Source organism: Cynocephalus volans, chromosome 5 (genome assembly GCF_027409185.1).
Source record: "Cynocephalus volans isolate mCynVol1 chromosome 5, mCynVol1.pri, whole genome shotgun sequence".
NCBI lineage: Eukaryota > Metazoa > Chordata > Mammalia > Dermoptera > Cynocephalidae > Cynocephalus > Cynocephalus volans.
In genome coordinates this window covers 118288895-118315625 of record NC_084464.1, presented here as the reverse complement: position 1 = coordinate 118315625, position 26731 = coordinate 118288895, and the positions used below count along the sequence as shown (strand labels likewise).

Sequence of the window (26731 nt, the reverse complement as noted above, 5' to 3'; positions counted from 1 at the left end):
TTTTCTCTGCCTCACCAGAATGTAAGCTTCAAATGTCCTGGATTTTGTGTATTTTGATTACTGCTACAGCTCCTGTCCCGAGCAGACTGCCTTTCTTATAGGCACTTTTAAATATTTGTTAAGTGAAATAAGGACTGAACGACAAAAATAAGATACTTGTGATCCTGAAACCTTGAGGAAAGAACCTGTCTTAGTTATCCTCCATCTTGACACCTAGCAGCATTATAAACTCTTTATTGATACTAAAAAAAGTGCTACTCAGCCAGGGCCTAGACAATGAATAATGTAGACTTGTGTTTGCCCTAAGGCCAGCCCTATAAATTCACTCAGAGTCTTAAAGACCCGAGAGCCTAGTTTATCTCCTAACAAATAAGGCGTAGGAACTCTGACAGGAGAGTGAAAAGGAAAATGACTTACAACTCCCAGAAAGCATTGCGACCCGGACCGGCGTGGAGCAGGGCATGCTGGGATTACTTCCCTTCCGGAGAATTGAGGAAGTGCTTTTTTGAATGCGAAACTCGGGACTAAGGTTTCTTGCGGTCCCTGATTCTTCTCTCGGTTAACTGTGAATCTCCGGGTATTGGGAGGGCCTGGCCTCAGTCTTTCAAGCCGGGAGAGATATTAGACGCCTCGCACGCACTCTTCTGCCGGCAGGGCTCGAAGGGAAGCCGAGCGGAGCGCGGATCTCCGTGCGGGTGAGAACTGACGGCCACAGACGTCACTCCCCAGGCCCATGAAGCTCTTACCCAGTTAGTCTGGTCTGGTTACGTCTTCTGGCTCGGGACGTTGGAGGGAACTTTGGGCACACTCGGCCTGGCGGCGTTCTGTCCCTTACCGCTTCTTTCACCAATGATCTAGTCCGGCACCTGCCACGGGCCTTCTTATATATACTCTACGTCCAAGTGTGTCCTCCGGTATCTAGCCGTGTCAGCCACCGGAACAGAAGAAACTCTCGGTGTGACGACGTTCTTCCCACTAGGGACGCGGGCGCGCGGGAGAGGCGTGAGGTGTGTCGGGAGAACTTCCTTGTTAAATCAGAGACTGTTTTCACTTGTCTGGAGAGAAATGAGAAAAAGAAGGACAATGTAGGGAGGTCTCGTAAAGCAAAATTTATCTAAATGAAGGGAATCGTGTCCTTATTTTTTTTCTTTTTCTGCTTGCTTTTAAATAGTCTTTAGCTGAAAGATGGTCTGTGGTAGAAAGGTGATGATGGTGATTGGTTTTAAAAATTATTTCTTAACATCACCTTCATGTCGGTAGCCAGTACCTTATTCATAAAGTTCAAGAGTGACTGCTGACCTAGAACAACTTATTTTACAGACCGAATCTCAAAGAAATGAGGTATCTTACCTAAAATCATTAAATCTGAGATTATAATCCTATTTTCTTGACTCTGGAATGAGTGCCCTTTTCTGCTGTCCCCACACTGCTTTATCCTTCGGACTGAGTATATGCTGTGGAGCATGACTAGGTTAGTGTGTTGGCTTCCACCGTTTTCTGGCAGTTGTGACTTCCTGAGCCAGAGTTTCCTTATGTGTAGAATAATAATAGTACTTAAATTAGTTAGATATATGTAAGGCTGTTTAAGTTTTTATTATTAAGATGTGTTTATTTACCCTCCCTATTATAATTATCTTTAAAATTCTATATTTAGATACATCAGTTGATTAACAGGTTTCTTTTTGTTTTCTCTTACCTAACTTATCTAGACAACTTTTTAAACTTTATTTTTCCTCCACCTCGGACCAGACACACTTTTTGAAATCTTGCGTTTTTAAAATTATTTATTTTCATTATTATTGCCTTTGTTTTCTTGAAACCATAAATTCGAAGTATGTTAATGAAATTTTGATTGAGATTTATAAATAAGTTTGTTTATTTGAGGAACAGTAAATACATTGAAATTTCTTCATGAAAATAATCCAGCATTAAATACCAAATAACTGTCCCAGATCATTTTATGAAATGTATTTTTCTTCAGCTGTTTCCTTTGAAACTTAAAATAATATTTTTTTTCCAGCTGTCTTACCATGCTTTCCTGTGATATTTGTGGTGAAACAGTAACCTCAGAACCAGACATGAAGGCTCACCTCCTAATTGTTCACATGGAAAATGAAGTTATATGTCCATTTTGCAAATTGTCAGGTGTGAATTATGAGGAAATGTGTTTTCATATTGAAACTGCTCATTTTGAGCAGAATGCACTAGAAAGAAACTTTGAGAGGATAAATACAGTACAGTATGGAACTTCAGATAACAAGAAGGACAACACCCTACAGTGTAAAAAGGAAGTTAACTCAGGTATTCATTCAGCTTGTGCATCTAATCATCCAAAAAGTTCAGCTCAAAGCCTGCCTAAGGCTGGTACTTTAAAACATGAAGCCATTTGTTCAGAGAACTTAACTAAATCTGGAAAATTCCTGAAAAGTAGAGAAAAACAGCCTGGCCTAAAAGAAATAAAAGGATCAATTTATGAAGCAATGTATAGTCCTCCTGAATGCCCATTCTGTGGAAAAATAGAGAAGTGTAGTCAAGATATGGAAACTCATGTGAAGACAAAGCATGCCAATATTTTAGACACTCCATTAGAAGGTAAAGTGTTCATTTTATTACAAATTATTATAAGTAACAGTAGTCTCAGTTTAATGTGTGGTATCCTAAAAGTTGGTTTGTAAATCAGATTACTACATATGTGTTTTTAAATTCAGCTTATGTCTATAAAGTTTTTCACTTGCCATTATTGCAATATAAAAATACAATTATGGAAAACAATTATGACGCAGATATAAAATGTTTCAGGTACATCGAAAGTAGTTTTGGCACCTTTCTGTTTAATTTCCAGAGTGCGTTCTTTTATTTTCATGAGCTCAATGGGCATTTGGCTGTCCTGGATTCAAACTTTGTGTTATTGAGTTCTAGTTTGACTCCAGTATGATCAAAGAACATACTCTGTACTGTATCAGTTCTTTTAAATTTGTTGAGGCTCGTTTTACGGCTCAAGATATGGTCTATCTTGATAAATATTCCATGGGAACTTGGGGGAAAAAAGTCTATTCTGCATTGTTGGGGAAGTGTTCTGTATATGTCAATTAGATCCCGTTCATGTTCAAATTATGTATATATCCTTATGGATTTCCTGTCTAGTACTGACTGTTAGTTCTACCAGTTTTTAAGAAGGGGTTGTTGAAATCCCTGATTACAATTGCAAATTTATCTATTTTTGCTTTCTGCTTTGTCAGGTTTTGCTTTATGTACCTTGAGGCTCTGTTGCTGGTGTATATACATTTAGGATCTTAGGTCTTTTTCTTATTATTGAGTTTTAAGGGTTCTTTGTGTATTTCGGATACAAGTTCTTTGTCAGATATGTATTTTGAAGATGTTTTCTCCCAGTTTGTGGCTTGTCTTTTCATTCTCTGAACAGTGTCTTTCACAGGGTAGGAGTTTTAATTTTAATGAAGTGCACCTTAATTTCTTCTTTCATGGATCGTGCTTGTACTGTTGTATCTAAAAACTCATCACCAACTTCTAAAAGTTTTATATTTTTGCATTATACATTTAGATCTGTGATCCATTTGAATTAATTTTTGTACAAGGTATAAAGTCAGTGTTTAGATTTTTTTAATGCATTTTCACGATAGTGAAATCAATATCTTTTTTGCAATTATTTTAATTTCCTCTATTATGAAGCTCATGTTATATTTTTCGTATACTTTTCTACTTAGTTACGTGCATTTTCCAACTATCTTTATATTTTTCTTCATTTTTCTATTGAGTTGTTTGCCTTTTTCAGTTGCTTTCTTTTTTTTTTTAATTTTTTTTTTTTTTAATTTTATTTTGTCAATATACATTGTAGCTGATTATTGCTCCCCATCACCAAAACCTCCCTCCCTTCTCCCTCCCCCCCCCCAACAATGTCCTTTCTGTTTGCTTGTCATATCAACTTCAAATAATTGCGGTTGTTATATCTTCTTCCCCCCCCCGGTTTGTGTGTGTGTGTGTGTGTGTGAATTTATATAATATATTAATTTTTAGCTCCCTCCAATAAGTGAGAACATGTGGTATTTCTCTTTCTGTGCCTGACTTGTTTCACTTAATATAATTCTCTCAAGGTCCATCCATGTTGTTGCAAATGGCAGTATTTCATTCGTTTTTATAGCTGAGTAGTATTCCATTGTGTAGATGTACCACATTTTCCGTATCCACTCATCTGATGATGGGCATTTGGGCTGGTTCCAATTCTTGGCTATTGTAAAGAGTGCTGCGATGAACATTGGGGAACAGGTATACCTTCGACTTGATGATTTCCATTCCTCTGGGTATATTCCCAACAGTGGGATAGCTGGGTCGTATGGTAGATCTATTTGCAATTGTTTAAGGAACCTCCATACCATTTTCCATAGAGGCTGCACCATTTTGCAGTCCCACCAACAATGTATGAGAGTTCCTTTTTCTCCGCAGCCTCGCCAGCATTTATCGTTCATAGTCTTTTGGATTTTAGCCATCCTAACTGGGGTTAGATGGTATCTCAATGTGGTTTTGATTTGCATTTCCCGGATGCTGAGTGATGTTGAGCATTTTTTCATATGTCTGTTGGCCATTTGTATATCTTCCTTAGAGAAATGCCTACTTAGCTCTTTTGCCCATTTTTTAATTGGGTTGCTTGTTTTCTTCTTGTAAAGTTGTTTGAGTTCCTTATATATTCTGGATATTAATCCTTTGTCAGATGTATATTTTGCAAATATTTTCTCCGACTCTGTTGGTTGTCTTTTAACTCTTTTAATTGTTTCTTTTGCTGTGCAGAAGCTTTTTAGTTTGATATAATCCCATTTGTTTATTTTTCCTTTGGTTGCCCGTGCTTTTGGTGTCGTATTCATGAAGTCTGTGCCCAGTCCTATTTCCTGAAGTGTTTCTCCTATGTTTTCTTTAAGAAGTTTTATTGTTTCAGGGTGTATATTTAAATCCTTAATCCATTTTGAGTTGATTTTAGTATACGGTGAGAGGTATGGATCTAGTTTCATTCTCCTGCATATCGATATCCAGTTATCCCAGCACCACTTGCTGAAGAGGCAGTCCCTTCCCCAGTGAATAGGCTTGGTGCCTTTGTCAAAGATCAGATGGCAGTAAGTGTGTGGGTTGATTTCTGGATTCTCTATTCTATTCCATTGGTCAGTGTGTCTGTTTTTATGCCAGTACCATACTGTTTTGGTTATTATAGCTTTGTAGTATAGCTTAAAGTCAGGTAGTGTTATGCCTCCAGCTTTATTTTTTTTGCTGAGCATTGCTTTGGCTATTCGTGGTCTTTTATTGTTCCATATAAATGTCTGAATAGTTTTTTCCATTTCTGAGAAAAATGTCTTTGGAATTTTGATGGGGATTGCGTTGAATTTGTATATCACTTTGGGTAGTATGGACATTTTCACTATGTTGATTCTTCCAATCCAAGAGCATGGAATATCTTTCCATCTTCTTGTATCCTCTCTAATTTCTCTCAGCAGTGGTTTGTAGTTCTCATTGTAGAGATTTTTCACCTCCTTGGTTAACTCAATTCCTAAGTATTTTATTTTTTTGGTGGCTATTGTAAATGGGCAGGCTTTCTTGATTTCTCCTTCTGCATGTTCACTATTGGAGAAAAGAAATGCTACTGATTTTTGTGTGTGGATTTTGTATCCTGCTACTGTCAGTTGCTTTCTAAATATATTCTCAGTACTAATCCTTGACTTCAGCTGTGTTACACAGGCTCTTGCTTATCTTAATTTTGTTCAGGATTTAATTTTTGTGTTTGCTTTCTATGTATTGTCAAATAATATTCTTTACCCTAAGGTCATAAAAGTATTCTCATATATTTTCTTCTAAAAATTTTAATGCTTTATGTTCTTTTTTTACATTTTTAAAAATTCCATCTGGATTTTTCTGTGTATATAACTATATGGGTCATTTTCTGGTCTTTTAGTGCTGCTTTACTTATCTACTTAGCTGTTGTTTCCTCAGCACCACACTGTTTAAGTAACTATGCTTTTGTAACATGTTATCAATATCGGATAGGATATTTCTTTCCTTGTTCTTTGTTTTTATCCCTAACTTAGACATTCTCATTCTTTTATTTTTTGTTTGAGTTTTAGAACCATTTTGTCAAGTTCTATGAAAATTCTGTTAGAATTTTGTTTGAAATCAGACCAAAGAGCATCTCCACTTTAATTCAGGTCATCCTTTGAATCCTTCAATAAAATTTTGTCTCTTTTTCGCTGTGCATTTGTGTTAGCTTTATTCCTGTGTAGTTTATAGTTTCTACTGCTTTTGTAAATTAGATTTTTTTCTCTTATCTAATTAACTTTTGCAGGTTTATAGAAGCATTATCAATTTTTATTTCTAGTTAAGGTATGTAGTCTTGTTCAACTCTTACTAATTTTAATAGTTGTTCATTGATTCCTTTGAGTGTTCTAAGTCAATGATTTTATTATCTGCTAATAATGAAAACTTTATGGACTGCTGCAAGGACTCCCATTGATGAGAAATGTCTGACACTGCTCTGCTGGCATACTGTTTCCTAGTAAGCTGCTGCCAAGTGTGGCTTATGACAGTCTTATGAGTCTGAATGTTTAGTTGAATGAAAAAAGACCTGGTTGTCATTAGAGGGACAGAAGTGGACTAAGTAGATAGCTGGATTTAACCAATGTTTAGTTACAGTAAATGGAACCAAGGAGTTTGCAGGTGGTTAAGGGAGTAATGATCATAGAAAGGATGCATGGAAACTAGGCTGAAAAGTTTAAAAAAAAAAAAAAAAAAAAAAGGGCAGTAAAGAATGACAAAAAATTTAGGGCCTATGCATATTTTATACAGGAAATTTTAATTAAGTCAAAGACTTTTATAGTGGTGGAATTAAAAGAAATGAGGTGGAAGGATAGGTAGTTAGAAGAGGGGTGTTTGAAATTGAGATTTCAAGGGGGTTCAGTTATTGGTAATGACAAATCAAGGGTGTAATTTTATCATTCAGTGGCTAAATTAGGGTGAAGGAAAAAATTGTTGGGAGTGAAGGCAAGGAACCATACCCATGGATATTGAAGTTGCTAAGAATGATCACAGTATAAGGGCTAGGAAAAGAAGATTTTGATCCAGGTGCTGAAATCTGTAAATAACAGAAAGTGTCCAGGATTTCAGAAAATATTAGCCACTAAGATCGGTGCTATATTCTGGTGACATGAACTAATAAATAGATAGGACTTTCAAAGAAGGAAGGGAGAAAACTGGTTTGAAAGTGATGAAAGGGAGCAAAGGGGACATCTTTTCTACTTGTAGGGCTCTGAATTATGAGAGAAAAATTGCCTCTGTGTTAGGGGGCTAGAGGGAAAATGGGGTCCTGTGGGTGAACCAGATTTCAGTTAAGGCAAGAAGATGAAATGAGTATTCAGAAAAAGATTGTGGATATAGAGAAGCTGGCTGATGATATACTATGGTTTCCAGAGGATATAGTAGTAGGCTTTGGGAAGATGAGGAATGGTGATAGCTTGGGTCCCATTAGTGGGTGTATTCCAAATATTTATTTAAGTATTTAACAGTCTTAAAGACTGTTAAGACATGGTCAGTGACCAATTAGAATGGATTCATTGTCACAATGGTGTTGGTGATTACATCAGCCCTGGATGACTCCACTGGATGATGATGGATAAAGGTGTATGCTCCTGGTGGTAGAAAAGGTGCAGGGATATGAAAGGCAATGGTTTAATGTTGAGGAACTTTGGTGATCAGTTCAAACTCTAGGGAATGGAGGCTTGCGGTAGTGTGGTGACCAAAGGGATGAACAAAGGTCTCCTCTAGGCATTGGTTCTGAGGCATTTTATGGTAGAGAACTGGCTGAAAGCCCTCTCTTATATCTTATGGAAGCTGTATATTTTTATCTCTTTGTAATGTTTTTGGAAATATTTTCTCAGTACTTCTAAATACTTATTTAGAATTTTCATTGGAGTTTTGCCATTGAATTTTTTATTTCAATGATTATATAATTTATTTTTAATATTTCTGTTTTTTTTCCATTTCTGTTTTTGTTTTATTATTTTCTGTCCTGGTTTCAAAGATTCAGTTCCCTCCTTTATTTCAGTGAGGATTATGAAGTACTTACTTTACAATCCTTAATAGATAACCGTTAGCTCCATTTCTTCACAGGTAACTTCTTCAGTTTGTGGATTTCTGGATTGTTTTTCATAACATCTGACCTACCAATTTGCAATTCAAATTTTAGTATTCATCAGCTGGCCAGTTAGCTCAGTTGGTTAGTGCGCTGTATAATAACACCAAGGTCAAGGGTTTTGATCCCTGTACCGGCCAAGTGCCAAAAATAAATAAATAAATAAGATTTAAAAATCTTTTTAAAAAAATTTTTTAGTATTCATCTATTATAGGAGTTTTCTCTCATGTGATCTACTCCCAGAGAAGCAGTTTCATAGTTCCTTCACCCTGCTGTTCACAGTCTCTACTTTCAGAGACTTCCAGCTCTTTAATCTTCTGCTCCTAGATACGCAGTATGATCCCAATTCCCAGCTTTATGCTGGATGCTTGAGTTCAGCACCTCACCATTCAAAAACCCAGATCCAAACTGTCTCCTACTTACCACTTTGGTTTTCCTTTCTACTTTACTTGTTTTCACTACAGATCTGAATGTTTATTAGTAGCTTTTTCTCTCTTTTTTGGAGTGGTAAAAAAGGTTTTTGTGCTATGCTTGGTCTTTCATCTTGACCCTAGAAGTAGAAAAATAGCTTTTAAATCCAACTACAGAGAATTTTATGTATGTAGTAAAGTTAGCAGGTGATAGACATTCTTTGACATGTAGTGAAAATCTAAACGTTTTAAAAATAAATCCAACTTAATTATGTCTCTAATATAGACTGTGATCAACCACTTTATGACTGCCCTATGTGTGGGCTCATCTGTACAAATTACCATATTCTCCAAGAGCATGTTGTCTTGCATTTAGAAGAAAACAGCTTTCGACAAGGTATGTTTATATGTTTAAAGATAAAAATATCATGATTTAATTCCTTAGGGAACATACCTAATTTTTACATTAGTGATATAGAGAAAAAAAAATACTATCTAGAAAAAAATACTATCAAAAAAAAAAATCTGTTCCTGTAAAGAATCCTTATCTAGCTGTAACTTCTTCTGTAGAAGTTGTTTCACCAAAAAGTTGTAACGGATGAACTGTTGTGACCCCCATCCAAACTAGGGCTGTACATCCTGGATTTTGCCCCAGAACATCAATATTTAGAGGGTATAAACATTTAAGATAATGATCTTTAAATATAATGCAATTTTTAAAATATTTTATTTAGAAGTTGAGGCCATTCCTTCAACACCTAGAAGTAACTGAATTTAGCACTTGGTCAGCAAAAATGGTTGAACAAGGAAGCTGCTGTGTGGCATATATAATTTTAAAAATGAGTTTGAGCTAAAAGTCTTTCAGTTCATATCCACCTGCTTATTTATCTCAGCTTCTAAAATTACTTACTGGTTTTATAGTGACTACATAAAAGTTTTCCTCTGTTCCCTATCTTTTTTAATATTGGTATTAAGTAATTATGGTACCTTAGAAGTGGAAAAATCCTATGTGAGTTTCACAAACCCACTGAAAGAAAATATAAAGTATACCCTAAGAAAAACCAATTGTGTTCTACTCTATTTCAGTTTCTTAAGGTACATAGATAACTCATTAATGCAGGGGTCTTGAGTGTCTAGTACCAAGTGATCCTAGTACTGCTATCAGTGATCTCCATGTACAGCATTACTTGCTCACTCAGCCCAACCCCAAGACGAGAATTATTGGAGCAAAGATGGAATTGTCCTCTACTCTAGTGGTTGTCTATTAACTACTCAAGCTAGTATGCTATCTTCCTTTAGACAAGATTGCAAGGGAGTACTGTGGAAGGATAATCCTTTAGAAGCTGAATTTCTGATAATTTTTATTCTGTTTGCAATACGCTTTGTATGGTTACATATATTACTCTGTAAGCCTATAGTGAGTAATGAGAGAAAGACATGGTCTGAGTAAGTCGCTGTAGATAGCATCAGGGTACACAAAAAGTCAGTTGTGAATTGTGTTCAACAATAATAGAAGGGGGGACTGAATAGGAAGATGTAGCAGTGGCTGAGAGGTTTGAAAGGAAAGGAAGAATATTCAATTACATAATTAAGCCATTAGGTTGGGGGTTCAAGGAGACAGGGTACTGGCTAGAAGTCACTGACTAATGGATCTGGGGGACACTGGGTAGAGAGGAAGCAGGGTGAGATTTTGCAAAGTTACACCATTTGTGTGGGGCCAAACTGTGATTAAATTTCTCTCCAACACCTTTGTGTATATTTTTGTGCTTTTTATTATTTCCTTCCCACCCCTAGTATTTCTTGGAAAAATCAACCTTAGTTGTGTTAGGGAGCATCAACGAAGGGTGTTACCTAATGTCTTTAAATTCTAGTTTCCTCAGTAGATAATAATACCTACTTCATAAAGTTGTCATGAAGATCAAATGAGATAAAGTGTTACAGCTTAAACACTCAGTGAATTTTATTTGTTATTTAAATGGAGGTTATCCCCTTACAGAAGCAGTTCTAAATTCTGCTAGATTTGTACTCAATGGTTCCATGATATCAAAGTCATGAATAAATGGCAAATACGGCATTTACTTTGTTTTTAAAATATGTATTAACTAGGTGGCCGGTTAGCTTAGTTGGTTAGAGCGTGGTGCTAATAAAATATGTATTAACTAAAAGGTAAGCTTTGATGGCAGCAGTTATTTTATTCTGAACATTAAAAATATCTAATAGGCATGGATAGTGTCCAGTGTTCTAGTGATTTAGAATTGGCTCACCAGCTTCAACAAGAAGAAGACAGAAAGAGGAGATCTGAAGAATCAAGACAAGAGATAGAGGAATTTCGGAAGCTGCAGGTACAAAGATTAATAACATTTATAATCTTTTGATTTGGTAGAGTTCTTATTTTTCAAATATGTTTTCAAGACTTCAGCCTATTATTTTTGCCTTTGTTATTACTAAAATATATATATATATATGTATATATATATTTTATAGTTCTTAACAGCCACCATTATAAGTCCTCGTTCTGGTCAGGTACTGGGGTAATCACTTCATACACAGTATTTCAAAATCTTCATAACAAATCCAGGATGAAATTATTTTAGCTCCCCCCCCCACCCGCCCTCCTTTCAGATGAAGAAATGGAGGCAAAGCAGAGTGGTTAAATAACTTGCTCAGGGTCAGGCAGCTCTTAAGTGGTAAAGCTTGTATTCAAACCTGTGTAAGGTAATGGGGCAAGTTAGGAAACTGAGAATTTAAGTGTTTATATACTTAGAGGTGAAATTTATACTTTGAATTAATGTTGCCTGAGTCTTAAATTCTTTTACAGATTGCCATAACTCTTCTGTCTTTCACGATACATTTAGTAGAAAAAGAAGATCCTCTATTTTCCCTACTTCAGGGAATGCAAGTCTTTTGCCACAATGATTGTTTACAGAGAAGTGGTTGTTAATTATTAAATCAGGGATTTTGTGTGTGTGTGTGTGATTTAGTTTTCATAAAAATACTTTAAGTTGACTTGTATAAACGTCCATAAACCAGAATGTTTCAACATAGATTTCCAAATAAAATTGTAGTAAGCTTCCATCCTCATTGAGGTATAGGTACATAAAAATTAAGTCACTTGTTTTTATGTTCAATAGAGACAATATGGTTTAGATAATTCTGGAGGATACAAACAACAGCAACTACGGAATATGGAGATAGAAGTAAATAGGGGAAGAATGCATCCATCTGAATTTCATAGAAGAAAAGCTGAGATGATGGAATCACTAGCTATTGGTATTGATGATGGAAAAACAAAAACTTCTGGTGAGTACTTAAGCATCAAAATCATAGTTTTAATATTGCGTACACCACTGAAGTAATAATCAGAATCATTTGAATTTTGCTTGATTTTCATAATTCATGGTTTGTATGGTTTTAGGTGAGACTGTGTTCAAATTTTTTTAAATGTGTTTTGAAACATCTGAATTTTTTTACAGCAAATAATTCACTTAAAAATAATTTACTTTTATATTGTGTTAATTTACTTGACATTTGAAAATGAACCTTTAAGGGCCAAACCCGTGGCTCACTCGGGAGAGTGCAGCGCTGGGAGCGCCGAGGCCACAGGTTCGGATCCTATGTAGGGATGGCCGGTACGCTCACTGGCTGAGCGCGGTGCGGCGCGGTGCAGATGACACCAAGCCAAGGGTTACGATCCCCTTACTGGCCACAAAAAAAAAAAAAGAAAAAGAAAATGAACCTTTAAAAAAAGTTTTTATTGCTTACCACACTTAAGTGCTTACCATGTTCTAGGCTAGTGCTGTCTAAAGCAATATGATGTGAGCCACATATATGATCTTAAATTTCTCAGAGCCACATTTTAAAAAGTACAAAGGAACAGGTGAATTTTTTTTTTTTTTTAAATAGGCTTGTGTTAGATGGTTTTGACCAATGATAAGCTAGTGTAAGTGTTCTGAGCATGTTTAAGGTAGGCTAGGCTAAGCTATGATTGTTAGAGTAGGTGTGTTAAATGCATTTTTGACTTAACGGTATTTTCTTTTTCCTTTTTTTTTTTATTGAAACATTGATTATACGTATTTGTAGGGTACAGAGTTGAATTTAAATTTCAGTACATGTATACAAAGGTTTGATGGTCAAATCAGGGCAATTAGCATATTCATCACTGCGAAACTTATTTACTTCTTTGTGATGAGGACATTCAGGGTCCTCTCTTCTAGCCATTTGATCAAATGCAGTAAGTTATTGTTAATTATAGATGCCTAGCTCAACTGTACACTAACAGAATTTATTTTTCGTGTGTAGCTGTTTTGTGTCCATTAAGTAACACTTCTCCCCTCCCCCTTCCCTTTTCCCTTCAGTAACCACAGTTCTGCTCTTTCCTTCTGAAAGTTCAACTTATTATTACTGTTATTGTTTGCTTATTTATTTATTTTGGCTCCCATTTATGAGTGAGAACATGCAATATTTCTCTTTTCTGAGCCTGGCGTATATATATATTATGTCCTTATTATAAGCTGCCTTGAAATTTAGAAGTGATTTAGTGGCAAACACTTTTATTTTTTGTTAATTGTGCAAATGTTAATTGAAGCAACTGTCATTTAAAGAGTTTCCATTTATACACTGCAACCTTGTTATAATTTAAATAATATAATATAATTTAACAAAAGATAGATTCACCTTGGAAAATTCCTAAAGAGATTTAGATGCTAAGGAACAAAAGGTATTTTATTGTAGGGAAATTTTCCCTTAAAGATGTTATATAATATGATTGATAAGACAGTGTTACCCAGACACACCTGTCTTATACGTAATAAGTATGCTAGACTATACAAGAATGTATATTACTTTCTTCTTCATTTTTCTGGGGGGTTCCCACCCCCATTCTTAAAGGGCTGTTTCAAATCTTGATCTCTTCATCAAAGCTGATGATAGGAAAGTCCACATTTCTCTTAACCTCTGAATTTCTAGCATACCCATTCCATGCCACAATATTTAGTACTCAGTTATATACCATTTTGATTGTTCCTCTTCCGTGTAAGTCGTATCTTTCAAGTTCTTTGGAAATGGTTATAATGACCTATATTTCTATATTTCATGGTGCTAGGCCCAGCTACAACTATTGGTTCATTTGATTGTTTTGATTTATTAACCTTTATCTACCTTCTTAGAAGACAAAAAAACATTTTCCTATAGGATACCCTTCATTCAGTAAAAACCATTTAATGATTGTCATTTTGGTGCCACATGTTATGAGAAAGTATGGGCTATACAAATAAAACATCCCTGATTATAAGCTTCACAAAGTCTGTACAGTAAGTAAAGTATACACAAAGAACTGTGGTATTCTGCTCTGGCAGAATGTGACTTGTACTCAGGGGGCACAAGAAATAAATGCAATGAGTGTTCAGAAAAAGAAAGTCACAAAAATGGTCAGAATCAGAAGAAGGGTCTATGAAGACTATAGTATTTGATCCTTGAAGGATCTGTAGGATTTTGAAATATGAGGAGAGTGTACTAAAAGGAGGAAAGGGACAGAGTCAGATGTCCCTTGTCCTTACACCTTGTTTATCCATATTATAGTGCTTGTTTATAGTCTGGGTCGATATGATTTCAAGGGATATTGTCATATTCATCTTTTTATCCTTAGTATAGTGCTAGGTATATAACAAGTGCTTAGGAAATACTGAAATTGAATTAAAACTCTGTGGGCAAAATTGTGTTTAATGTGTTAAGTTAGGTCACAGCCAAAATTATGACAAGAAGAACAGTATGCAATAAAGGTGAGTTTGAGGATAACTTGCTGTGGACTTCATATACCATAGGTTAAAACTGTTCTATAGGTGATAGGGAGCTCCTGATGTTTTTTGACTGGGAGGAAATTAATTAGGACTGAGTGATCTTCAGCAGTGTAGTTAATAAAATGGAGAGACAAGAAGAACATTGATTCAACTAGCGTACTTTTATGTGCAGGGCCTGAAGATGCAGAGACAAAGGATGCAACAATTTCAACTGAGTGTAATAAGTAATATGCCAGTGTTAGGAAACTTGGATTGTAGTTAATAAGCAAGGACACAAACTAAGGTTAAAAGGGTAAGAAGGTAAAGAAGATGGAAATGACTGGATTTATACTGAGCTTAAGGGGTTGACATTAGAAATGTATGAGATAACCATTTAAAGGTGATAATAAATCCTTCTAAATCTCCTAAATCTCTTTTCTACTTTAGGAATTATTGAAGCACTTCATAGGTATTATCAGAATACTGCCACAGATGTGCGCCGTGTGTGGCTTTCTACAGTGGTGGATCACTTTCATTCATCTTTAGGCGACAAAGGTTGGGGTTGTGGTTACAGAAATTTCCAAATGCTACTTTCATCATTATTACAAAATGATGCTTATGATGATTGCTTGAAAGGTATGTGAAATACAGTACTCTCAACTTGTCATCTAATGAAATATATATGATATGAAATGAATTAATTTATAGCAGGCAAAATTAATAGGTTTAACAAAAGTATTTTTGGTATATTTACATAAGAAATCTGAATTCTGGTTGGAGGAAGAAAAAAATGATATAATAGATGATGTCAAGAATAACTGTCTTGGGTTTTTCAAGATGGCGCCGGCTGCGGCGGCTGGCGCGGAGTAGCTGAGGTGGAAAAGGCGGCCACTAGGCCTCAGGCAGCCGGGAAACTTGTGGACCTTCCTCTTGCCATCTCTTAAGGGAGGACCGCTGCTGCTGGCCGGTCGTGGGGGGTGACCGCCACTTTGCCCCCGGCAGGAGAGGCTGCCTCATTTACAGGCAACAGCTTTGAAGTGTGGAGCAGGAAAAGAACTGTTTCTTAGCTGCAAAAGCGAGTCTCGAAACAGGGAACACGGCGCCAGGGCTGCTGTGGATGCAGCCAGGATCCTGGAGGCCGGGGCCGCGCTAAAGGCGGCCAGCGGCCCTATTCAGGATTCGAGGTTTCAGGCCGGCATTAAAGAAGATTCCTGGGAGCGCCCGAGCCGCGCCGCGACTGAACAGCCCGAGGCGGCAGCAGCCGAGAACACGGAAGGCGACAAACCAGAGACAGAGAGCGAGCACCCGACCTGGCACAGCACTGTGAGTGACCCCCTGGTCCAGCTCTGTTCGGGGGGCGGATGCCCACGCGGCTCCCGCCTGCACCACCAGGCCACTCACCGCCCTGGTGCTGCCTCCATTTTCCCAGGTGCGGGCAGCTCCGCCCTGCTCGGCCATCACTGAGCCCTCCCACTTGCTTTCCGGAGCCTGCAGACCGGCCTCCTCTCCCACTCCCTCCCCAGATCTCTGGCGGGGCTGGTGGCATTGGGCATACCCGGCCAGTGTTGGGAGGGCAAGGAAGTAGGGCGGGCCGACTGTCACTCCACCACACCCTGGACTCCGGCCCCCGGTAAACTTCCTGTTACTGGGAGGCAGATACCATCTCTGCGGCCACCAGTTTGGAAAAAAGCCTAACGAATTTCTGTTTGGGAATAGTGTGGTAGGAGAGTTCCCAGGTCCGCTTGAACCTGCCGGAGAGCAGGCTGCAGGCGGGCGCTAGGCTTGGTTTATACCGGGAGGATACAAAGGTGAACAAGAACCGAGAAAGATCTACACAGTGCTACAAAGGCACCCAGAGCGACCGGTCGTCTGTGCCTAGCAGAAGTAGACTTCCTGGGCGAGGCGGTGCCAAGCAGGGTCTTGAAGGCCCAGCTGATAGACGAGGGGTGCAGAAGACACGCCCCAGCCCAGCACAGTGTGCACAGAGGGGGGAGACGTGCGGCCAGGGAGGCGGAGACTCGACAGAAACCACACACCCGGTGGGGTCGCCACTGCACGATCTAACAGCCTGGGCCAGAGCACATGGATCGGGGAGAAGTCCTGCACAGGAAGTGAAAGCTCAACAGAGATCACACACCCTGTGGTACGTGATCCACCAGCCCAGCAGAGTCCAACCTGACCAGAAAGGTGGCTCCCCGGAGAAGCCCAAGACCCGAGGCAACCACACACACAAGGCACTAGAGGCCAACTGAGCAGTCACGGAGGGAGCCATACCAAATTAGCAACCACAGCAACATCCTACTTAGTCATTAGTCTCAAACCGGTGGTCTGTGCAACCCCCTGCCACAATGAATAAACACCAAAAAAAAGATACCAGAAATACAAAAAATCAAGAAAGTACACCACCAAAAGTTAATAAATCTCAAACTCTAGATCCTATAGAACAGGAAGCCCTTAAAATGACTGACAAGGAATTTCGAGTGATAATTCTAAGGAAACTGAATGAGATTCAAGAAAACTCAGCCAGACATCATGATGAAATGAGGAAAAGTATACAGGATCTGAAAGAGGAAATGTAAAAGGAAATCAATGTCCTGAAAGAAAATGTAGCAGAACTTGCTGAACTGGAGAAGTTATTCAGCGAAATAAAAAACACAACGGAGAGTTTAACCAGCAGGCTTGTCGAAGTTGAAGAGAGAACCTCTGAACTTGAAGATGGGCTGTTTGAAATAACACAAGCAGACAAAAAGAAAGAAAAAAGAATCAAGGACATGAAAGAAAATCTGAGAGAGATATCAGACAACCTCAAGCGCTCAAATATCCGAGTCATGGGTATTCCAGAAGGGGAGGAAAATGGAGACTCCATTGAAAACATATTCAACAAAATAGTGGCAGAAAACTTCCCAGGTATAGGAAAAATCACAGATCTTCAGATCCAGGAAGCTCAACGATCTCCAAACGTATTCAACCCAAAAAGGCCTTCTCCAAGAAATGTCATAGTCTAATTGGCAAAACTCAGAGACAAAGAGAGAATCTTAAAAGCTGCAAGAGAGAAGCGTCAAATCACCTATAAGGGAGCCCCAATCAGATTAACATCAGACTTTTCATCACAAACCCTAAAAGCTAGAAAGGAATGGGATGATATTTTCAAAATACTAAAAGACAAAGATTGCCAGCCAAGAATACTCTACCCTGCAAGGCTATCCTTCCGAAATGAGGGGCAAATAGTATATTTCTCAGACAAACAAAAACTGTGGGAGTTCACTACCACACTACCATCCTTACAAGAAATCCTCAAGGGAGTACTGGGTTTGGTTCCTGAAAAATAACTACCACTGCCATAAAAACCCAAGAAAAATCAAAACCCGCTAGTATAATAAAAATGGCATTCATGAAGAGAAAACAAGCTAACAAAAACACTATCTACAACCTAAGGAACCACCAAACAAAGAAAGCAAACAGTAAATCAGAAAGCAAGGAACAAAAGAAACCTAAGACAACCAAACAACCAATAAAATGCTAGGAATAAATCAACACCTTTCAATAACAACTCTTAATGTAAAAGGCTTAAATTCCCCAATTAAAAGACACAGACTACCTGACTGGATCAAAAAGCAAGACCCAACTATATGCTGCCTACAAGAGACCCACCTCACCCATAAAGACTCACATAGACTAAGAGTGAAAGGATGGAAAAAGATTTACCATGCAAACAGAAAAGAAAAACGAGCTGGAGTAGCTATTCTTATATCTGACAAAATAGACTTTAAACTAAAAACCATAAAAAGAGACAATGAGGGACACTACTTAATGATAAAAGGTCTGATCCATCAAGAAGAAATAACAATCATAAATATGTATGCACCCAATGCTGGAGCAGCCAGATTTATAAAACAAACTCTATTAGACCTAAAGAAGGAAATAGACACTAATACCATAATAGCAGGGGACCTGAACACCCCACTGTCAATATTAGACAGATCATCTAGGCAAAGAATCACTAGAGAAACACAAGATCTAAACAAGACTCTAGACCAATTGGAATTGGCAGATATCTACAGAACATTCCACCCAACAACCTCAGAATATTCATTTTTCTCATCAGCACATGGATCATTCTCCAGGATAGATCACATATTAGGTCACAAATCAAGTCTCAATAAATTCAAAAAAATTGGAATTATCCCATGTATCTTCTCAGACCACAATGGATTAAAACTAGAAATTAATAACAAACAAAACTCTGGAAACTATACAAACACATGGAAATTAAACAGCATTCTACTTAATGACATATGGGTCCAAGAAGAAATCAAGCAGGAAATCAAAAAATTTATTGAAACTAATGAAAACAATGATACATCATACCAAAACCTGTGGGATACTGCAAAAGCAGTATTGAGGGGGAAATTTATTGCATTAAACGCTCACCTTAGAAGAATGGAAAGATGGCAAGTGAACAACCTAACACTTCGCCTTAAAGAACTAGAAAAACAAGAACAATCCAAACCTAAAGTTAGCAGACGGAAAGAAATCATTAAGATCAGAGCAGAACTGAATGAAATTGAAAACCAAAAAACAATTCAAAAGATCAACGAATCAAAAAGTTGGTTTTTTGAAAAGATAAATAAAATTGACAAACCATTAGCATGGCTAACAAAAAAAAGAAGAGAGAAGACTCAAATAACAAAAATTAGAAATGAAAAAGGTGATATTACAACTGATTCATCTGAAATACAAGGAATCATTCGAGACTACTATAAACAACTATACACCAACAAATTTGAAAATCTGGAGGAAATGGATAAATTTCTGGACACACACAAGCTCCCAAAACTGAACCGTGAAGACGCAGAAAATTGGAACAGACCAATAACAATAAAGGAGATTGAAGCTGTTATCAGAAGGCTCCCAACAAAGAAAAGCCCAGGACCAGATGGATTCACAGCAGAATTTTACCAAACATTCAAAGAGGAATTGACACCGATTCTTTACAAACTATTCCAAAAGATTGAAACGGACGCAAATCTCCCAAACTCATTCTATGAAGCAAACATCATCCTGATACCAAAACCAGGTAAAGATATAACCAAAAAAGAAAACTACAGGCCGATATCCTTGATGAATATAGATGCAAAAATCCTCACTAAAATACTAGCAAACAGAATACAGCAACACATACGAAAAATTATTCATCACGATCAAGTGGGATTCATCCCAGGGATGCAAGGTTGGTTCAACATACGCAAATCAATAAATGTGATACACCATATTAATAAAGTCAAACACAAGGACCATATGATCATCTCTATAGATGCCGAAAAAGCATTTGATAAAGTTCAGCACTCATTCATGACAAAGACCCTCTATAAGTTAGGTATAGAGGGAAAGTATCTCAACATAATTAAAGCCATATATGCCAAACCCACTGCCAATATCATCCTGAATGGGGAAAAGCTGAAAGCTTTTCCTTTAAGAACAGGCACTAGACAAGGATGCCCACTCTCACCACTCCTATTCAACATAGTGTTGGAAGTACTAGCCAGAGCAATCAGAGAAGAGAAGGAAATAAAGGGCATCCAGATTGGAAAAGATGAAGTCAAACTGTCCCTGTTTGCAGATGACATGATCCTATATATCGAAGAGCCTAAAACCTCTACAAAAAAACTGTTGGAATTGATAAATGATTTCAGCACAGTAGCAGGATACAAAATCAACACACAAAAATCAGTAGCATTTCTTTTCTCCAATAGTGAACATGCAGAAGGAGAAATCAAGAAAGCCTGCCCATTTACAATAGCCACCAAAAAAATAAAATACTTAGGAATTGAGTTAACCAAGGAGGTGAAAAATCTCTACAATGAGAACTACAAACCACTGCTGAGAGAAATTAGAGAGGATACAAGAAGATGGAAAGATATTCCATGCTCTTGGATTGGAAGAATCAACATAGTGAAAATGTCCATACTACCCAAAGTGATATACAAATTCAATGCAATCCCCATCAAAATTCCAAAGACATTTTTCTCAGAAATGGAAAAAACTATCCAGACATTTATATGGAACAATAAAAGACCACGCATAGCCAAAGCAATGCTGAGCAAAAAAAATAAAGCTGGAGGCATAACACTACCTGACTTTAAGCTATACTACAAAGCTATAATAACCAAAACAGTATGGTACTGGCATAAAAACAGACACACTGACCAATGGAATAGAATAGAGAATCCAGAAATCAACCCACACACTTACTGCCATCTGATCTTTGACAAAGGCACCAAGCCTATTCACTGGCGAAGGGACTGCCTCTTCAGCAAATGGTGCTGGGAGAACTGGATATCCATATGCAGGAGAATGAAACTAGATCCATACCTCTCACCGTATACTAAAATCAACTCAAAATGGATTAAGGATTTAAATATACACCCTGAAACAATAAAACTTCTTAAAGAAAACATAGGAGAAACACTTCAGGAAATAGGACTGGGCACAGACTTCATGAATACGACACCAAAAGCACGGGCAACCAAAGGAAAAATAAACAAATGGGATTATATCAAACTAAAAAGCTTCTGCACAGCAAAAGAAACAATTAAAAGAGTTAAAAGACAACCAACAGAGTCGGAGAAAATATTTGCAAAATATACATCTGACAAAGGATTAATATCCAGAATATATAAGGAACTCAAACAACTTTACAAGAAGAAAACAAGCAACCCAATTAAAAAATGGGCAAAAGAGCTAAGTAGGCATTTCTCTAAGGAAGATATACAAATGGCCAACAGACATATGAAAAAATGCTCAACATCACTCAGCATCCGGGAAATGCAAATCAAAACCACATTGAGATACCATCTAACCCCAGTTAGGATGGCTAAAATCCAAAAGACTATGAACGATAAATGCTGGCGAGGCTGCGGAGAAAAAGGAACTCTCATACATTGTTGGTGGGACTGCAAAATGGTGCAGCCTCTATGGAAAATGGTATGGAGGTTCCTCAAACAATTGCAGATAGATCTACCATACGACCCAGCTATCCCACTGCTGGGAATATACCCAGAGGAATGGAAATCATCAAGTCGAAGGTATACCTGTTCCCCAATGTTTATCGCAGCACTCTTTACAATAGCCAAGAGTTGGAACCAGCCCAAATGCCCATCATCAGATGAGTGGATACGGAAAATGTGGTACATCTACACAATGGAATACTACTCAGCTATAAAAACGAATGAAATACTGCCATTTGCAACAACATGGATGGACCTTGAGAGAATTATATTAAGTGAAACAAGTCAGGCACAGAAAGAGAAATACCACATGTTCTCACTTATTGGTGGGAGCTAAAAATTAATATATAAATTCACACACACACACACACACACACTCACACACACACACAAAAAAAAAAAAACCGGGGGGGGGGGAAGATATAACAACCACAATTATTTGAAGTTGATACGACAAGCAAACAGAAAGGACATTGTTGGGGGGGGGGGAGGGAGAAGGGAGGGAGGTCTTGGTGATGGGGAGCAATAATCAGCTACAATGTATATCGACAAAATAAAATTTTTAAAAAAAGGAAAAAAAAAAAAAGAATAACTGTCTTAAAAACTGAGGTTTCTTTATAGTATATGATATACTGCTAAATGTTCAGTACTTTAGTAACTGTCATATAACATGATTGCTTATATAATTTTAGGTATGTCAGTTCCTTGCATTCCAAAAATTCAATCTATGATTGAAGATGCATGGAAGGAAGGTTTTGATCCTCAGGGGGCCTCTCAACTTAATAATAGGTTACAGGGAACAAAGGCCTGGATTGGAGCATGTGAAGTATATACACTCCTGACCTCCCTAAGGGTAAAGTATGTACCTAAAACCCAAGTTAATGTTATCTGGGAGCTTTTTTTGTTTTTTTAAATTTTATTTTATCAAAGAGATAGTTAAAAGATAAAATTAAGTAGCACTGAAAGGCTTATAATGAAAACCAACAACTTATTCGCTATCTCATGCACCTGTCTACTCTCAAGTCCTGTTTCTCAGAGGCAACTGTCACTTTCATTGCTTCTTAATAAATGCTTTCATAGTTATTTCTTGGTTTATCAGTTTTTAGACATTGTCTATTGTATTTTTTTATACCTTCCTCTTGCTTACCCTCATTCTTTCTAATGTGATTAAATCTCAGTTTTTATTAAAATATGAATTGACATCATTACAATTGTGTAAATATTGCTTCCCTTCATAGGGAAGTAATGGCTAGATAAAATTAACTCTAAGAATTTTTTGTATTTGATAACTCCATTGATGAACGTATTTTTAAAATATTATCTTAATAGTTTACTTTGTCAATTTTTTATAGGTGCCATATTGTTGATTTTCACAAGTCAACTGGTCCTTTGGGTACACACCCTCACTTATTTGAATGGATATTGAACTATTACTCCTCAGAGAGGGAAGGGAGTCCAAAGGTAGTGTGTACGTCTAAACCTCCTCTCTACCTTCAGCATCAAGGTTAGTATAACTCACAGATAACAGTGTCATTTATAAGAAAACAAAACTGTCTATTGCTTTAGGACAGATTAAGATTCTGATAATGGGAAGAAGGGAGTGCTATTGTGACATTAGGTGTGTGATTTTCAGAGCTACTCTGTCATTACAGGACATTCTTGGGTAGTGAAGGATGACATACTTGGCATCTTCAGGGCCTTCTGCACTTGCTGTTTTCTTTGTCTAGTTCACTGTCCCTTAATTGTCATCCCTTACCTTCTTTCAGGTCTTTACTTAAATGAGGCCTTCTCTGGCCTCATCTTATTTAGAAGTGCAACTTGTTATCCCAGTCTCCCACCCCAGCATTTCCTTCCCTTATCTACCTTGTTTATAGAGTATCTCTTCCTAGTAGAATATAAGCTCCATGAAGGCAGGCACATTTGTTCTGTTTGCTGCTGTATACCTTACTGCCTGGAATAGTGCCTGGCACATAGATACTTGATAAATTTGTTGAGTGGATGATTTGGATTGATAGGAGTAAAGAGAAATAAATGTTAGGAATTTCATTGTTTAGGAATACAGACTATAAAAGATTAAGCCCTCCCCCATTGATATTCTAGAAGATATAATTTTACTTTTGTTTACCTTTTGGAACCATGAGAGTTTTTGTTCTAGGATAGGTAAATTTCAAATTTTTTCATTTAAGATAATTTCAAAAAGAAGGATCAAGGGATTAGAAAAGGAAAAGTAAAATATATGGCAGAGTAGAACAGAATTTTTTTTTTAAAAGCCTTTAGAAAACTAAAATTCAACAAAAGAAAACTGAAGGTTAGGAAGTAGAACTAAACTTGTGTTTTAGAGAGCTCAGATACATAATGAGGGGTCTTTAAAAAGTTCATGGAAAGATTCGTAGTATATTTTAATTCCATTTTCCACGAACCTTTTGAAGTACCCTCATACATATTGGAAAGACTGACTATCTTTTAAACACACACTATATAGAGAGAGAACATATATAGTAATATCTGTGTATATGTATAGTTATAGATATGACATATATATACCTGTTATTTGATCTTTTGATAGGTCATAGTCGAACAGTTGTTGGAATTGAAGAGAGAAAAAACCGAACACTGTGTTTACTAATATTTGATCCTGGATGTCCTTCTCGAGAAATGCAGAAACTGTTAAAGCAAGACATAGAGGCTAGCAGTCTTAAGCAACTTCGGAAATCTGTGGGAAATTTAAAACATAAGCAATACCAGATAGTGGCAGTAGAGGGTACTCTTTCTCCAGAAGAGAAAGTTGTAAGTATCTAAATATTATGTGACACCTGAATGGGTTGAACTTAAAGTTGAAAATTCTTAGTTAAAATCGTTGTTACCCCTTTGTATTTCCTAACACATCATTCTATTTCATTAGGTTGGCAAATACATTTTCTGATGTCATTTGATTTCTAGAATGGGCATCTTTAAATCTGAAATGGAACGTAAAGACTTGTAATTACTTTACTCAGAGCTTCATAAAAATATTTAATATTATATTTAATATAATTTTTAATGTAAGATGAGTTACAAATAATGACATAATTTGATCTAGAGACCTAACTTATATTGGTCTTATAATTGTTGTTTCTTAAAATGTGATTCTTATGATTCCTGAAGCTCTGTTTTATGCACCTGAGCTTATTGGGTATACAGAGTTCTAGAATTTCACTTCATTAGAGTTGCCTCTTATCTTTGTCCTTTGTGGTTAAATGATGAGTGATATATTACAGAAAAATTTTTAGGAATTGAAAAACCTCCACTTGGTATTGCCTGAAGCTATGTGATAGCACATCATCTAGAAAATGCACAGGCCCCAGAATCTTAAAGAAATAATTTCCCCTATTTGAGTACTTCATACTAATTTATTGCTCTCTAAAGAGAAAAGAGATAGAGGACTAGAGAGGAACAGTTATGGAGAATAACAGGATCATGGGGGAAAGGACTAAAATTGTTTGAAATGAGAGAGAGCCAGGCTGATCTTTTCATCCTCTTGACTTGGGATATAAAGACAAGGATTGTTTAAGAGCTTCTTCAGTTTAATTATGATACATTAAAAGATTTTATTGCAATGACTTAAATACCAAAATTGCACTCATTTTTTTCACCCCGTTATTAATTTGGCCAGATAAAGTTAGGGCTTCATTTTAATTATTTTAAAATACCAAGATGCACACTCACCAAAATGCAGATAACATTTGAGAACATAACGAAAACTTCTAAGGGAAAATTACAACCTCAAACTTACGAAATTAGGAATAAAAAATTTTAAAGCCAAGCCATAAAGAAATTAAAGAAGATTCTTTCTACTTTATTCCATTTTATCTTTATCTGTTATCTTCTTTGATGTTCATTATTATCTTGAAAAAAATTCTAGGCTTTATTTTTTATACTAGCGTGATAATTAATACATGCTAATTAATTGACTTCTACTTTACAACTAATAGTTTTTTTTAAATTCCTTTTCAAGGCCAGGAGACAAGCTTCTGAAGTCTTTACAGCCGAGAAGATTCCTTGAAGAATTAAGCACTTCAGTGATTATGGAATTACACTGTTTTTCAAATTCAGATACCGAACTCCTTAATACAACTTATGAATCTGTGAATTCTCTAAGTACTTAACATATAATTTAATTTCTAAAATGCCTATATTAATTAAATTATACCTGTAGTACTTCATTGTTTAGTAATTATTTCAATAAAATATCTTGTTTGCATTGTAGGTTTTTTCTTATCCATGTTTCGGAAACCAGTTTTGTATTATAGCCAGAAGATAATAATATGCATTGGTTCTTTACTTGTGTTAGGTACTCATAGTTATTTTACATGTATTGGTCATGGAAAAATTCCAGACTTCCTACAGCCCGTGCTGCCTAGAACCCTTCCCTCACAGCACTCCACCCGGTGGCTTTTAGAACTGCTTCCTGACCTACTCAAGTCTGGATTAAATGCACCTTCTAAGTGCTTGACGGCAATGTTACTCAAAGTAGTGATCTGCAAACTGCCAGTCTGTGACAAAATAAGTACAGAAAAATTAAGAATTGCTGTGAAATTTTATTTTACAAAAATAACAGCAGTAGATTGGAACTATTATTTTTTTAATTGGTCCTTTGCTATAGAATTTGAGAAGCATTGTTCTATGGTACCCTGTAATACACGTATCACAAAACTTGCTAAATTGTAATCTCTTCTAATTTTTTATTTAACTTTTTATATTACCCCCTTCAATGAAAGGCTCTATTATTTCAGGAGCAGTGCCTAGTTTTTATTCGTAGCCTCAGGGTTTCTGGTACATATAGGACTTAAAAATACTTTTTTAGTCAATGAAAATAATGTTTTAGAGAAGCAGTGGTAGAAAATTTAAGTCTTAAGTTTCTTGATATCCCAGCTAACCAGCTCTGTGCAAATCATTTTTGCCCAGTTCAAATCAATTTCTGTAGGAGGAAGGAGACGTCAGATTGAGAAAGTTTTGAGAAGTAGCAAAAGGGTTAAAAATTCGAATGTTTCTATAGTCTTTGAGCAGGTGATGGAATTATGAACACACTTTCTGCTGGAAAAATATGAATATATACACATATACAGTATTTGTACACAATGTCACAGGCCCAAAAGTAGGCAGTTACAAAGGCTTAAGAATACATGCTCTACTTCAGTGGTTATCAGTATTTTTGTTGTAATCTTTGACACTTAAAAAATATTGAAGTTTCCAAAAAGCTTTTGTGGGTTATGTCTTTCAGTTGTTACCATATTAGAAATTAAACCTAAGACCTTTTTAAGACAAGAATACACAAGCACATATCCATTATTCATAGCCATCAGAACACTGATGTGATTGCAT

At 36.7% G+C, this 26731-nt stretch overlaps 1 protein-coding gene across 4 annotated transcripts; it reads left to right on the top strand.

Annotated features, from left to right (window-relative positions):
• Positions 1-503: 503 nt before the first annotated feature.
• ZUP1 (zinc finger containing ubiquitin peptidase 1) lies at positions 504-25534 on the top strand. Of its 4 annotated transcripts, none has more exons than XM_063097260.1 (10): positions 504-695; positions 2021-2592; positions 8876-8986; positions 10810-10931; positions 11721-11889; positions 14811-14999; positions 22063-22228; positions 22723-22874; positions 23937-24157; positions 25365-25534. In XM_063097260.1, exons 2-10 carry the CDS (start codon positions 2031-2033, stop codon positions 25410-25412), a joined length of 1740 nt encoding a protein of 579 aa, XP_062953330.1. In that variant the 5' UTR covers positions 504-695; positions 2021-2030; the 3' UTR covers positions 25413-25534. The 4 variants fall into 4 exon arrangements, with proteins under 4 accessions (XP_062953330.1, XP_062953329.1, XP_062953328.1 ...); XM_063097259.1 differs by having other exon boundaries at positions 504-1007; XM_063097258.1 differs by lacking the exon at positions 504-695 and adding an exon at positions 1449-1471.
• The last annotated feature ends 1197 nt before the right edge of the window (positions 25535-26731 follow it).